The sequence below is a fragment of the Carassius auratus genome, chromosome 24 (genome assembly GCF_003368295.1).
Source record: "Carassius auratus strain Wakin chromosome 24, ASM336829v1, whole genome shotgun sequence".
NCBI classification, from domain to species: domain Eukaryota; kingdom Metazoa; phylum Chordata; class Actinopteri; order Cypriniformes; family Cyprinidae; genus Carassius; species Carassius auratus.
Window position 1 is genome coordinate 11,135,790 of NC_039266.1, and position 14,372 is coordinate 11,150,161.

The 14,372-nt window shown below is 39.1% G+C and overlaps 2 protein-coding genes and 1 non-coding gene across 4 annotated transcripts; all 3 read left to right on the plus strand.

Annotated features, from left to right (window-relative positions):
* The first annotated feature begins 872 nt into the window (after nucleotides 1–872).
* Nucleotides 873–7,293, plus strand: klhl15 (kelch-like family member 15). 2 transcript variants are annotated; one of them, XM_026201014.1, is made up of 5 exons: nucleotides 1,086–1,144; nucleotides 2,190–2,271; nucleotides 2,577–2,674; nucleotides 3,725–4,436; nucleotides 4,585–7,293. In XM_026201014.1, exons 3-5 carry the CDS (start codon nucleotides 2,655–2,657, stop codon nucleotides 5,692–5,694), a joined length of 1,842 nt encoding a protein of 613 aa, XP_026056799.1. In that variant the 5' UTR covers nucleotides 1,086–1,144; nucleotides 2,190–2,271; nucleotides 2,577–2,654; the 3' UTR covers nucleotides 5,695–7,293. The 2 variants fall into 2 exon arrangements, with proteins under 2 accessions (XP_026056798.1, XP_026056799.1); XM_026201013.1 differs by lacking the exon at nucleotides 2,577–2,674 and having other exon boundaries at nucleotides 873–1,144.
* Nucleotides 7,294–8,373: 1,080 nt separating this feature from the next.
* Nucleotides 8,374–8,447, plus strand: trnat-agu (transfer RNA threonine (anticodon AGU)). The gene has a single exon. It is a non-coding gene; the product is annotated as a tRNA-Thr (tRNA).
* A 2,989-nt stretch (nucleotides 8,448–11,436) lies between these two features.
* Nucleotides 11,437–14,321, plus strand: cmbl (carboxymethylenebutenolidase homolog (Pseudomonas)). Its single transcript, XM_026201018.1, has 6 exons — nucleotides 11,437–11,590; nucleotides 12,669–12,880; nucleotides 12,953–13,060; nucleotides 13,150–13,292; nucleotides 13,398–13,489; nucleotides 14,027–14,321. The coding sequence occupies exons 2-6, from the start codon at nucleotides 12,669–12,671 to the stop codon at nucleotides 14,204–14,206; spliced, it is 735 nt and encodes a 244-aa protein (XP_026056803.1). The 5' UTR covers nucleotides 11,437–11,590; the 3' UTR covers nucleotides 14,207–14,321.
* Nucleotides 14,322–14,372: the final 51 nt, after the last annotated feature.

Sequence of the window (14,372 nt, forward strand, 5' to 3'; positions counted from 1 at the left end):
CCAAGAAGGCACAACAGCAGCTACTCTTTCTCTGCCGGCTGAAAAGAACAAGTCTCCCTCCACCCATCCTCACCACATTCTACAGAGGAACCATTGAGAACGTGCTGACCAGCTGCATCACTGTCTCGTAGGGAACTGTAGTGCAGCAGACTGCAAGACCCTCCAGCAGACAGTGAACATAGCTGCAAATATCATCGGTGCCCCTCTCCTCTCCATCCTGGACATTTTCTGCACATGATGCTCCAGCAAAGCCAAAAGTATCGCGAAGGACCCCACCCATCCCTCCCACAGTCTCTTCCAGCTCCTACCATCAAGAAGACGGTACCGGAGCATCAGAACCCGCTCCACCAGACTGCCCAACAGCTTTTTCCCACAGGCTGTGAGAGCCCTGAACTCAAATCACCCCGCCCTTCTCTAAAAACCTATAACCCCCTACCTCCTGAAACATTGACAATCTCACATCTTTCACCTCCCAAACACCCACCCCCCAACCTTACCACATCGCAGAAAAACCGTCTGAAACAATCTTTTTTTTTTTTTTTTTTGTCAAAATCTGTCAGTAGATTAGTTGTGTATAGGTTTATACTGTTTTACTTCACCTTGGTCTTGTGAGGCACAACATTTCATTCCACTGTATTTCCATACATGTAGGGGAATGACAGTAAAGTTCAACTTGACTTGAGTGAACTAAACCATTTTGTACATGTAAACCCCACTTCAGCAGATGGAAGAATGATAATATGCGTTCAGTTGTTGAAATATGCCGTAAAGGTTTGTAATTGAACTTGATACCTTAAAAACAAACATGTTGTACATGTAGGCACTGGCAGTCAAGGCAGAGAATATTGACACACAGACTCCAACATTTCCGTCCGACCGACAAATGTTCGGGAAATGACGTCAGTGCAGACAATAATATGGCGTCTACGATCGCTGTGGAGGCTACAGGCAAACAACATTTAGCGATTCAGTCCAAATAAAACTGGTTCATTGTCACCCAAAGACGCCAATGGGCAGCATATCTCCGTCGATAATGAGATGTCATATTTAATTTCTCTGGACGTTGTCTAACACCAGCACTCCATGTCCGAAGGACCTCGGGCTCCCTGGTCGAAGCGGGGTTGCGTGGAGTCGCATCGCCGAGGTAAAACCCTACCGGAACCGTTTCATTTCCCACACAGCGTCGTTCTGCTTAATAACGCACTAATTGTAACTTATTGTAGCCGAGGCAGCACAATTGTTACACATGTAATGTTAGTGGTCTGACATTCGTCGGGACGTGTCAGCGGTAATTACTGACTGTGCCTCTCATATTGAGCTCCCTAGGTAGATAGCATGTTTAGGCATCATATTCGCGTTAGGTATTCGTTAGGATTCAGTGACTATAAATAAGGTCTACGTAATCTTCTCTTTAGGGTTCAAGCCACCGCCAGTGTTTATGTCCAGTTGCTTGTAGATAGTTATTTAAGAATTTAGAAACCAAACAATAGCAACAACTGCGAAATCAAAACATGCCATTGAGAAGCACATGATACAGACTTTTCTTGGGATCAGTCAAACGTTGTTTTTGTTTCTTGTTCACTGAGGGTCTGAACATGGTCACAGAAGTTTAGAGGATTTAAAACCAAGTTGAGTCTAAGAAACAATTCTTATTATCAACATTAAAAACCTTTGTGCTGATTAATCTATGTTTGTGGAAGAAGCTATGATACATGTTGTAAAAAAAGAAAACCCACACAATGTATTTGAAATATAGGCCTAACAATTTTTACTGTTACTTTTGATCAAATTTGTTTCCTTTCTCAATAAAAGTATATATATATTTTTTAAATAAAATGTTACAGATTTTATGTTTTTGGACAGTGAGTTTATAATCATACTTTATTTGTAAAACGAAATGAAATATGACAGGATATATTTCTAGGAAATTCCATGTTTTGTTGTCAAATGGATGCAGTTGGATTTGAATAGTCTCTTTGTTTTCTTCTGTCTGATCTGTCTGCTGTTTGTGAATGTAGCTCTTATACGGTCTCATGTACAACAAAGCATCCCTCACAACATTTGATATGTTCTTTTTTAACTTTGTAGAAGAACAGTGTGTGTTAACAGTGGGGAAATTACATAATAATAACAGAGAAATGTAAGAATACCTGTCTGTTTATCAGCATGTGGATGTCATCTGTTTTTAGAGCAGGGCAAATATAAGCAGAGGAAATGTGAACGTCCCTTCAGCGCAGTGAAGCCGACAGTTGGCCAGGAGGCCTCTAAAAGGTAATATCAGAAAACCATCGCCTTCTACTTTTCTACAAGCCACATAACCTGCTAAGGATACAGTGTATTTCATCTCAATTTTATATTAAATAATTACAAGGTGCACAAATATGGTGTAGTTTCAATATGCAAGCCAGGATATGTTTTGTCAAAATAGTCTATCAAATTCTTCCTCCATTTATAAGTAATTGTTTCCTGTTTGCACACTGTGGGACATTGAATTGTTGGTGCATCTTTAGTATTTTAGTCTGCTGGTAACTTTCACGTTATTTTAATGATTGGGGCTTGTTCGATTTGTCATTTAGGTGAATATCTTCAGAATTAAATTTCCTACGGACACAAGAGGTACTGTCCTCTGATTGGCTCGGACACCCCCCTGTGACATGCCCGTGGCCAATCAGAGGTGAGTGTGCTGTGTGTGTATGTGTGCAGTAGAGGGGGGGTGTGTGTGTGGGGGAGCTTTGAGATAGAGTTTGGCTTTCAGCAGCAGAAACTGAAGTGCTGAGGTGTGAACGTTCTTGAAGTCCTTCCAGAGGCTTTATTAAATCTGGCATGTTTTTCACCAAATATTATTCACTAAACTGCTAACAGTTCACACGATTCGGCTGATGGAGAGTTTGAGGAGATGCTGTTTAGTTTAGTGGTCATGTAATTGTGTTTAATTTTATCTTGTTTTAAAGTAATTGTTCACTCCAAAATGAAAATCTTCTCATCATTTATGCTACAGTTTGGGGTTTGTATGATTTTTGTTTTTGAAAGAAATCTCTTATGCTCACCAAAGCTTATTTGATCTAAATCACAGTAAAAGCAGTAATATTGTGCAATATTAATTTTTTTTTATTACAGTTAAAATGAACAAATATATTTCAAGCTTATTGCAAAGCTGAATTTTCAGCAGCCATTACTGTAGTTTTTAGTATCACATGATCCTTATATATATATATATATATATTTTTTTTTTGGATTTTATGATAAATAGAAATTTAAAAAGAACAGCATTTATTTTAAAAAGTATAAATGTCAGTTTTGATCAATTGAATGCTTCTATGCAGAATAATAATATTAAGAAAAAAATCAAACCTAACCCAAACTTTTTAATGGTGTTGGACTCCTTTTCATGTTATTCCAAACTTTATGAATTACTAGTATTTGTCTACCAAATAACATTAATGTGGACCCCACTAATTTTAATTTTGTGCGCAAACAACACCTAGACATTTTTCAAAATATCTTCTTTTGTGTTTCAATATAAGTTTTCATTTTTGGGTGAACTGTCCCTTTATAGGGCTTTTCCCGTCCTGTTGACTGATTTGAATCCCTGAGAGAAAGCTGTGAAATGTCTGTCTCTCCATCACAGTAATTGTCTTCCCAACCTTGCAGAGATGACCATCTGAATTGGAACATATCGACTCATCTCGACACGCCATTTATTAGAGCGTTTGTGTCTGTGCAGGTGCCTAATGGCGGGGGATGTGGAGGTGTACCTGTCCCAAGGGCATGACGGCAGCGTGTCGTCGGGCTTCAGAGCCTTGTATGAGGAGCGATTGCTGCTTGATGTCACTCTGCTAATCGAGGAGCACCACTTCCAGGCGCACAAGGCTCTGTTAGCAACGCAAAGCGACTATTTCCGGGTCATGTTCACGGCCGATATGCGGGAACGTGACCAGGATAAGATTCACATGAAGGGGCTGACGGCAGCTGGGTTTGGTCACGTCCTTCGCTTCATGTACTACGGTTCTTTGGAGTTGAGCATGATCACGGTGCAGGAGATCCTGCAGGCTGCCATGTACGTGCAACTCACCGAGGCTGTAGAGTTCTGCTGCTCCTTCCTGCTGGCCAAGATCTGCTTGGAGAACTGTGCTGAGGTCATGCGCTTGCTGGAAGACTTTAGTGTCGGCGTGGAAGGCGTGCAGGAGCAGCTTGACGCGTTTCTGCTGGAGAACTTTGTGCCTTTGATGGCACGTCCGGACTTCCTCTCTTATCTGAGTTTGGAGAAGTTGATGGCATATCTGGATAGTGACCAGCTGAGTCGATTTCCGGAAATTGAGCTGTATGAGGCGGTGCAGGCCTGGCTGAGACATGACCGGCGGCGCTGGAGACATACGGATGCGGTCGTGCAGAACCTGCGCTTTAGCCTCATGACTCCGGCCAATATCTTTGAGAAGGTAAAGGTGCTTCCTTGTTCTTTATGTGTCATTTACAGATAAGAGAGTACGCATCAGAAAAAGAAAAATCATTGAATTGAAACTAACTTTGCCTTTCAAATAGTCTGATATTTTAAAGAAATCGTTTATCTGTTTCTTTCTGCCACAGGTAAAGACGTCAGAGTTCTACCGATATTCCCGTCAACTGAGACTAGAAGTAGACCAGGCCCTCAGCTACTTCCACCAAGTGAATGAACAACCGCTGGCGGAAACCAAGTCCAACCGCATCAGATCCGTGAGACCCCAGACTGCTGTATTTCGTGGAATGATTGGCCACAGCATGGTCAATAGCAAGATCCTCCTCCTCCACCGGCCCAAAGTGTGGTGGGAACTAGAAGGCCCTCAGGTGCCGCTTCGCCCCGATTGCCTGGCCATCGTCAACAACTTCACTTTCCTTTTGGGTGGTGAAGAACTAGGCCCAGATGGAGAATTCCATGCTTCTTCTAAGGTCTACCGCTATGATCCCAGACAGAACTCCTGGCTACGCATGGCTGACATGTCCGTTCCCCGGTCGGAGTTTGCGGTCGGCGTCATCGGGAAGTATATTTACGCCGTCGCCGGCCGCACTCGCGATGAGACGTTCTATTCTACTGAACGTTATGACATTGTTGAGGACAAGTGGGAGTTTGTAGATCCGTACCCTGTGAACAAGTACGGCCACGAAGGAACCGTGCTCAACGGGAAGTTGTATATCACTGGTGGCATCACCTCCTCTTCCACCTCAAAACAAGTATGCGTTTTTGACCCGGGAAGGGAGGGAACATCTGAACACCGTATGCGGCGAACGCCTATCCTCACCAACTGCTGGGAAAACAAGTCAAAAATGAACTACGCTCGCTGCTTCCATAAGATGATCTCCCACAATGGGAAGCTGTATGTATTCGGCGGGGTGTGTGTGATACTGCGTGCCTCTTTCGAGTCGCAGGGCTGCCCTTCGACGGAAGTGTACGACCCAGAGACCGACGAGTGGACTATTTTGGCCTCTATGCCTATAGGACGGAGCGGACATGGAGTGGCAGTGTTGGAGGAACAGATCATGGTGCTTGGAGGACTTTGCTACAACGGTCATTACAGCGACTCTATCCTCACATTTGACCCCGAGGAGAACAAATGGAAAGAGGACGAGTATCCCAGGATGCCTTGCAAACTGGACGGACTGCAAGTGTGCAGTTTGCACTTCCCAGAATATGTTCTGGAGCACGTGAGACGCTGCAGCTGAGTCTTTGTAACCTCTGCACAGTTTGGGAGACAAACGTTTACAGTTGTGACAAGTAATACTAATTCTGTTGAAGCTTTTAAAACTGTAGACCAGTGCTTATTTAAGAAGAAACCTCCTTTTTAGGCTTTCATTGTAGAAGGAAGGTTTGTTATTTGGTCCGTAAAAACGAATACAGACAACCTTTTTGCTCATAAGTCTGACTCCTTGCACTGTAATCATCCTGTAGAGCACATAATACTCTTCATGTTTCGCCACATTGTTTGTCTTCTATATGTGACGTTCTTCTATATCCCTTCATTCTCTTCACAGGAAGTTTAATGCGTGCGTATTTCCACAACAAGTAGTCTGCTGTGTCTAGAAGCGGTTAGAAAAATGGAAAGGAGACTAAAGGAAGTAGCAGGAACTCATGAAAAAAAAGTCCCTTTTTTCTTTGACATTTACTAATCGAAGAATACATTTGTGCTGATACTAGTGATGTTGTAGTGGATAATGACTGTAATGATTGTAATCTTGACGATGATGTTGACAAGCATTGCACTCGTATAAGGGCGTATATTACTGCTCTACAATAACACCAGTCCTCCACTGCTGACTGCAAAGAGAGAAAAGGGGACGGCAGAGATTACGGGACGCATAGTTCCCACTTCTCCAGCCTTTATTAGTTGTGCTTATGCTTATTTTCAACTTATTTATTAAAATGGCAAAGCCTTGCCTTGATCCAATCCATGTAATGTAATGAAACTGCTTTCTCTCTCTCTCTCTCTCTCTCTCTCTCTGTATGTGTGTGTGTCACTCATTTTGTTTCACCAGCAAAGGGCTAAAGCACATATGCATCTTGTGTTTAATGTCTAATGAAACTAAGAGCAGTTTTGTAAGTTTAGGCATCCACTATGTATTAAAATCAGTTGTGGTTAAAGGGACAGTACATCCATTATTCATCAGTTTCTCACCCTTATTTCGTTCCAAGCCAGTTTGAGTGATAATAATTAAAAAAATTTATGTTTTTGTCTGTGTGTGCAATGATAGTCATTGGGGTCCAAACAAAAGTTGTTTTGGACCCCATTGACTTCCAGTGAAAGGGTAATCGCATAATATTTTCTGTTCTGCATTTGGAATGACGCAAGGGTGAGGCTGAATCTTGGTTTTTGGTTGAACTACCCCTTTAAGAGGATCCTGAAGGTTATTGGCACTATGTCATTTCCTGTTATGGACTTCACATGTGATGCTATGTGTTCTTCAGAGTTCCTGGTTGGTTTGTACTTCCTCAAACACTAGCTTTGAGCTTTTGTTTCTTTCATGTGACATTTCTCATCCAAAATTCATGTACATATAGATGCCAAACTGTGGTCTGTAAGGGTCAAGCTGTAATGATCAGACGCAGCGGTAGATTTTAACCTCGTCTTGTTATCCTTTAGCAGAATAACAGACAGTTATTCCACTATTATAATTAATAATAATAATGATCATCCAAAGCCCTGTATCTTGTTCTTGAGAGGAATAAAATCCGATTTGCGAACTTGTTTACCAGAATCTGCTGGTTCACTGGTATTTGAAGACTTTGTAATTCATTTCCAGAAATAAATGTTCATACTGTCCAGCTCTCTGGGTTTTCTAATTGAATACAAGCACCTGCTGTGCTGCTGTTTTTGGGTTTAGCGTGTATTTTAGCCTGACTTCTTTAGACAGCATCTTATCGTGTGGGTTTATCCCTGTAAGAGGATCCATCAACGGGACGGGGCTGTGACTCTAAGCCTGTTCTCCAGCTTGTCTCCATGTCTTAACAGAAGAGCTACATGGTGCTATATTGAGAAAAATGCATTCCTGTAGATCAGAGTAAAAGCATGCTAATAACATTGCCAAGGTTGTGAATTCAATTCCCAGGAAATGCATGAGCGGATAAAAATGTGTACATTTAATGCAACATAAGTCATTGATAGGTAAAATTGTCTGCCTAATGTTATTAAAAAAAAAGTGTGGAATGGTGCCTTGTGGGTGTTTTTGGTCATGGGGCCTAATGTCTCTTGGTATTCTTGAAATGAATTATAACCACATCAACTTTGCAGAATAAAGCCTCATGTGAAATGTTCTTTCTTCCAATAATAAACAAAATTCCACACTTTAATTTAATCCTAAATATTCATCTTGCCAGATATAATTTGCAAATAAGAGTGTTTTGCTTTTATAATGTTCTTGGTTTAAAAAAAAAAAAAAAATGTATGCCTATTCATCAGTGTGATACTAGGAAATCCACTTCTGCCTCTGAGTAATAACAGGTAATTAATGTAAACTAATTATTTCTTCATGATTGCAATCTTATCTATCAATTGTGACTTTAAATCTCACAATGTTATTTCAGCTTGATGTCTTGAAAAGGTGACTTAATATTTTACAAATTTTTAATGGGAAATTTTCCCACACCGGTTTCAATTCAACTGAATTCTTACATCTTTGACTTTTCGGGTAACGTTAAACAATTTAACAGAATATAATTCTTTAAAAACATTGTAAATCTTACCGTTCAAAAACTGTTCACTGGTAGGCTATATAGATTACAGAAATATATTGTAATGTTTTATATTATATTGTAGATTTTCACTTTAGAAAAGATGGTTACGCCCCTGGTGTGCTATATAAAAGGATGCTAATGATTAAATACTGTAATATGCGCAATGCGCACGTGGCGCCGTGGCTTAGTTGGTTAAAGCGCCTGTCTAGTAAACAGGAGATCCTGGGTTCGAATCCCAGCGGTGCCTTTTAAATGCAATCCATGCACCTTTACCGTTAAACTCTTCAGATTATGATGATTAATTAGTTTATTTATTCTTTCAAAATATCTCTCAGGTTTGTTCAAAAAAAAAAAAATTAATAATAATAATAAAAACTAAAGAAAAAAAAGGATCATCTAAATCTGTGTTTACCTGCAAAATGCAGAGGGTCAAACAATTATTAAACATAAACAATATATATATTGGAGAATTGTTTCTCTCAGCAAGGTTTATTATTGTATGACAGAAAAAAATAAAAAAACCTTTTTGTAGTGGACTTTGAGCTATTTCTCAAATAAAAATCAGTTACAGCACGCCCTCTGGTGCCAAACCGTCAATAGAGACGTTTATTTCGAGTTTAGGTATGCATGCATAAAAGTTGTGTCCCCCAAATTCATGTCTGTGGAGTTAAAACAATGGATATCGCCCCTTTAAGAAAATTGAGAATTCAATTTGGACTGCTTCCTGTGTGTAAAGGACACTGCAGGTGCTGGTTGATCTGAGGGGGGCATGGGGAGTACATTCTTTCTTATTAAGTTTCTTAAAATTAGCTAAATTGGTGACAATTTAATGTGTCGCACTTTATTAGGGTTTGCTGTGTGATGTTGATAACTTGCAGATCTGACATATTTTGATCAAAATTTTGCTACATAGCTTACATACTTATGAATATCTCCTAAATGTGCCCTGACATTGAAAATATCATGATGGCTGCCTCCATTTGAAAAAAGTCTGGATTTAGGCTGATTTGTTAGTTGTCTTTCCGGGTAACACCACAGAGCCTTATAGTAACTTGCAATAAAGCTGACTTCTTTGCCACGTTTTTCATTAATACAATTAAAAACATCAGTGCACAATTTTCCACACCACAATCCATCAAGCACATCTCACCAGCAAACTTACACTCATTTACATCCTTCTCTTCACTCTCTGAGGCAGAAGTCTCCAAACTCATCCTTTCTAATCACCCTATATTTGTCTGCTTGATCCTATTCCATATCATCTCATTCAAGCCATTTCTCCAGCAGCTTTACCTGCACTCACTGACATCATTAACATATCCCTCCACACTGGTGTTTTGCCCTCATCATTTAGACAGGTTTGTATAACTCCACTACTTAAGAAACCCACCCTCAACCCATCTCTTTTAGAGAACTACAGACCAGTTTTCCTTCTTCCTTTCATTGCAAAAACACATGAATGAGCTGTTCTCTGCCTTTCTCACCCAGAACAACCTCCTTGATTGCAATCAATCTGGTTTCAGAAGTGGACATTCAACTGAGACTGCCTTGCTCTCAGTTGTTGAAGCCCTAAGTCTGGCAAGAGCGGAATCCAAATCTTCAATACTTATCTTGCTTGATAAGTTAACCACCAAATCCTCCTGTCAACCCTACTGACAAAGGACATCTCAGGACCGCACTCCAGTGGTTTGAGTCTTACCTATCAGATTGGTCCTTTAAAGTATCTGGGAGAGGTGAGGTGTCCAAGTCACAACATCTCACTACTGGGGTGCCTCAGGGCTCAGTTCTTGGACCACTTCTCTTCTCTGTCTACCTGGCATCATTAGGTTCTGTCATTCAGAAACATGGCTTTTCATATCACTTCTATGAATGCTTTTTCTTAATGAATGTTGTTCAGTTGCTTTGACGCAATGTATTTTGTTTAAAGCGCTATATAAATAAAGGTGACTTGACTATGCTGATGACACTCAACATTGACGGTAGCTTCTCGCATCTCAGCTTGTCTAACAGACATTTCTTCCTGGATGAAGGACCATCACTTTCAACTCAACCTTGCCAAGACAGAACTGTTTTTGGTTCCAGCAAACCCATCGTTGCATCACAATTTCACCATCAAGTTAGGCACATCAACCATAACTCCTTCAAAAACAGCCAGAAACCTTGGAGTTATGATTGATGATCAGCTAACATTCTTAATCACATTGCTAAACCTGTCTGGTCCTGCAGATTTGCTTTCTTCAACATTAAGAAGAGCAGGCCCTTTCTTTCATAACATGCTGCACAACTCCTTGTTCAAGCTCTTGTTCTGTCCAGGCTGGACTATTGCAGTGCTCTCATGGCAGGTCTTTCAGCCAGTTCTATCAAACCTTTAAAATTAATCCAGAATGCTGCAGCAAGATTCATTTTTAATGAGCCAAAAAGAATACACGTTACACCTCTGTTTATCAATTTACACTGGCTACCAATAGCTGCTCGCATAAAATTCAAGGCATGTTTGCCTACAAAACTACCACTGGCTCTGAAGCCATTTACCGAAATTCATTATTTCAGACTTATGTGCCCTCTAGAAGCTTGCGTTCGGCAAGTGAACATCGCTTGATTGTGCCATCCCAAAAAAGCAAAGTCACTTTTACAAACTTTTAAATGAAATGTTCCCTCCTGGTGGAATGACCTGCCCAACTCAACCCAACCCGACCAACTGAGCATATATATATATATATATATATATATATATATATAAAGACCTCTAACACTAGCTTGCTCTATTCTTTTTCTATTCTATCTGTTTTTTTATTTATTATATTATTTAAAAGCTTGCATTTAAGCTAACTGAGACTTGTTATAGCACTTAAATATCATTGCTCTTTTGTTGTTTTTGATTGCTTCCATTGTCCTCATTTGTAAGTCACTTTGGATAAAAGTGTCTGCTAAATGAATAAATGTAATGTCTGTGGTGTTAATTCAAAATGACATAGACATAATTGGCTGTGTCACCAGTGTTTGGTTGAAATTATTGAAAAATCTAAATGTTCTTAATCTTTTATTTTAATGGATATAAAATATTATTCTAATTTTAAATGCATACATTTTGTTTAAAAAAAAAACAAGCATTTTCTTTCTTTCTTTTTTTTTTTTTTTTTTTTTTACAAATTCTGCCTCTCATTTGCCACCACAATCGAAGAATGAATCCTCTGCACACCACTTTGAATCCGTATCCTACTTTCATCTTAAATATTTTTGCTGACTCATGATGAATGGCATCGAGTGGGTTATACGACAATTTTATGGTGGGCGTTGCTAAAAGGGACAAACACAGAAATCTGCAGTCTGCGCCAGATTTCAGCCTTTTCGTTTCCTCACAGCGAAATAAACCCGAGCTTCAGCGGTTCGGTAAGTGCATTTCCGAAAATGACAAGTAGCTACAAACCAGTCAAAGACTGTAATGTAGAAAGCGGTTATTGTCTGTAGCAGCATTAGTACGCGCTACTTCTACCGAATGCTTTTGCTTTGAACAGTCTGAACGGAGTTAGGCTACATATTTGAATCACGTGATTAATTCGCGTTCTTCTTTTGAAAGATTGCAGAATGTGGAGCATTCAAGTGCCAGATCTAATATTTAATTTAATTTAACCGAAATTGTACTTGCAGAGTAAATAGTTATTGGTGATTTTTACAAAGAGTTTTCGTCGACTATAAATGAAAGGGCAGATTGTTTTGATTTCATGTTCAGTTCAACTAGCAGAACTTTCCCATAACGTTAGCACATGCTTCGGTTATTTTTCGGGAACCACATAATAATATTCTACAAACGTGTTTTTTTTTTTTTAAATCCAAAAACGGACCTTTGTAGAATGTTACAGGGAGTTTCCATAACAACCTAAAATCAAGAGAACCTATAAAATGTGATATGCTTATTGTGTTTTAATTTATAAAAAAAAAAAAAAAAAAAGAAGACAAAAACTAGCATTCGTACACAGAAAGTTCTGGTTTGCTAAAAAAGGGGGGTTGCTAGGTAATTCCAGTTTGTGAATCTGAAAGATTCTTTCACGAAATATAGACTGAAATAATATTGCAACTATATTTGATACACAAATATATATATATTTAGTGTATACAATAATGTAACCTATAATTAAGGTAATTCCGTCTCATAAAAAGTATTATTATTAATAAATTGTAGATTTAACAAAAAATATTTGCATTAAGTAGTCCTATAACATGAAACTAATCTGCCTTTATCATCCCCCCCCCCTCCACAATCGCCTTTAAGATTTTAAAGTATGTTCTTTGCAATTTTTATATATATATTGGCCTCTGTTTACAGTTGTGTCAAAGAATAACCCACATACTGTCACAAACTCTTATTTATTTTCAAGAAGAGGCATGCCGTTTTTTGTTTCATGGAATAAAGTTGGGAAAATTGGGATTCAATAAAATGAGTTCACAATGCTTTCCTCTTTATGAACAGATGGCAAATGAAGCAAAGCCCTGTCCGTGTGATATCGGGGACAAGATTGACTATGGAGGTCTCGGAGAGGAAGTTCAAATCGAGCACATTAAAGCTTATGTGGTGAAGCCTCCAGCATCAGAGAAGGCCATTGTTGTAATTCAAGACATTTATGGATGGCAGCTTCCAAACACCAGATACATGGCTGACATGCTCTCAGCCAATGGATACATGTAAATATCTGATATATATTTCTAAAAATATGAAGATGGTTGCTAATATCCCTGTTCTTGATTCTTTTGCAGTGCTATATGTCCAGATTTCTTTGTTGGAAAAGAGCCGTGGAGCCCATCTCATGACTGGTCAACATTTCAGCAGTGGCTTGAGGACAAAAAGCCTACAGACATCAAAAAGTACAAGTTCAATCAACTAAATTTTTCCTATATAATGAACTTGACCATACCTTTGAAGGAAAGACTAAACGATGTTGTCGTTTAACCAGGGAAGTGGATGTTGTGTTGAAGTATCTGAAGGAGCAGTGTGGCGTGAAGCATATAGGAGTTGTGGGCTTCTGCTGGGGTGGGGTTGCCACACACTACATTGCTCTTCAGTATCAGGAAATCAAAGCTGGCGTCTCTGTCTATGGTAATCCATTTGTTGTGTCTCTTGAACAGTCAAAGACGAAGGAAATATGTGGCAGGATGCTTTCTGCAATCCAAGAAATTGTAAATATAAACTCCTTTTACACAGGTATCGTTAGAGAGCGGGAAGACCGGTTTGATCTCAAGAGCCCAACCCTCTTTATCTTTGCTGAAAATGATGCAGTCATTCCACTTGATCAGGTAAGATGAGGTCAAGGACAGGATTAAGAGGTTTGCACCATATACGCTATATTGCCAAAAGTATTGGCACCCCCCTTCTAATGAACAGGTTTGACTATTAAGGAATTTCCACGAGTACAAATCTTAATGTTTAAGCATGTAATTATATTTTAGGGACTTTTGTACTTCTTTTGTTTGGACAGGACCCATTTTTTATAAATATATATTCCATCATAGTTCTTATTGAGTTAGTAATGCCATGGTAAGGATTACATTAACATGGATAAGCTTAATTTAATTTGCACCTATCAAATGCTTTACTTTCAGGCAAAATGGCTTAATTGAAATATAATCAGATCAGAGTTTTCTTTAAAATGTAATTGTAGTATCCTATTACTAATGCAATGTAGCGTTCAATCTAATATACTTTTATTTGAATATAATTTCGGAAGGATAATAAATGGGGGTAAATGTATTAATGAATAAACCCATATCAGGGTCATAAACTTTTTCACAGACAATGAGTTAATGTTTATTGTTCTCTTACTTTCAACCAAGGTGACTACACTAGAGGCAAGACTGAAGGAGAAGTGCACTGCTGACTTCCAAGTGAAAATCTTCCCAAAACAGACACATGGGTTTGTCCATCGCAAGAGAGAAGACATTAACCCAGATGATAAATCTTATATAGAGGAGGCCAGGAGAGATATGATCAACTGGTTGAATAAGTACATGTAAACTGCAATGGGTTAAAACATTTGAGGTGAAGGTTAAACATTCTCTAATGGCAAAGTCTGGTGGTAAAATCAATCACTGTATTGACATTTCCTTCAAATACACTTAAACTTTTGCAGTTCTGTGTGTATTTTATTGAGTGATGAGATTCCAACATGTGACAACCAAC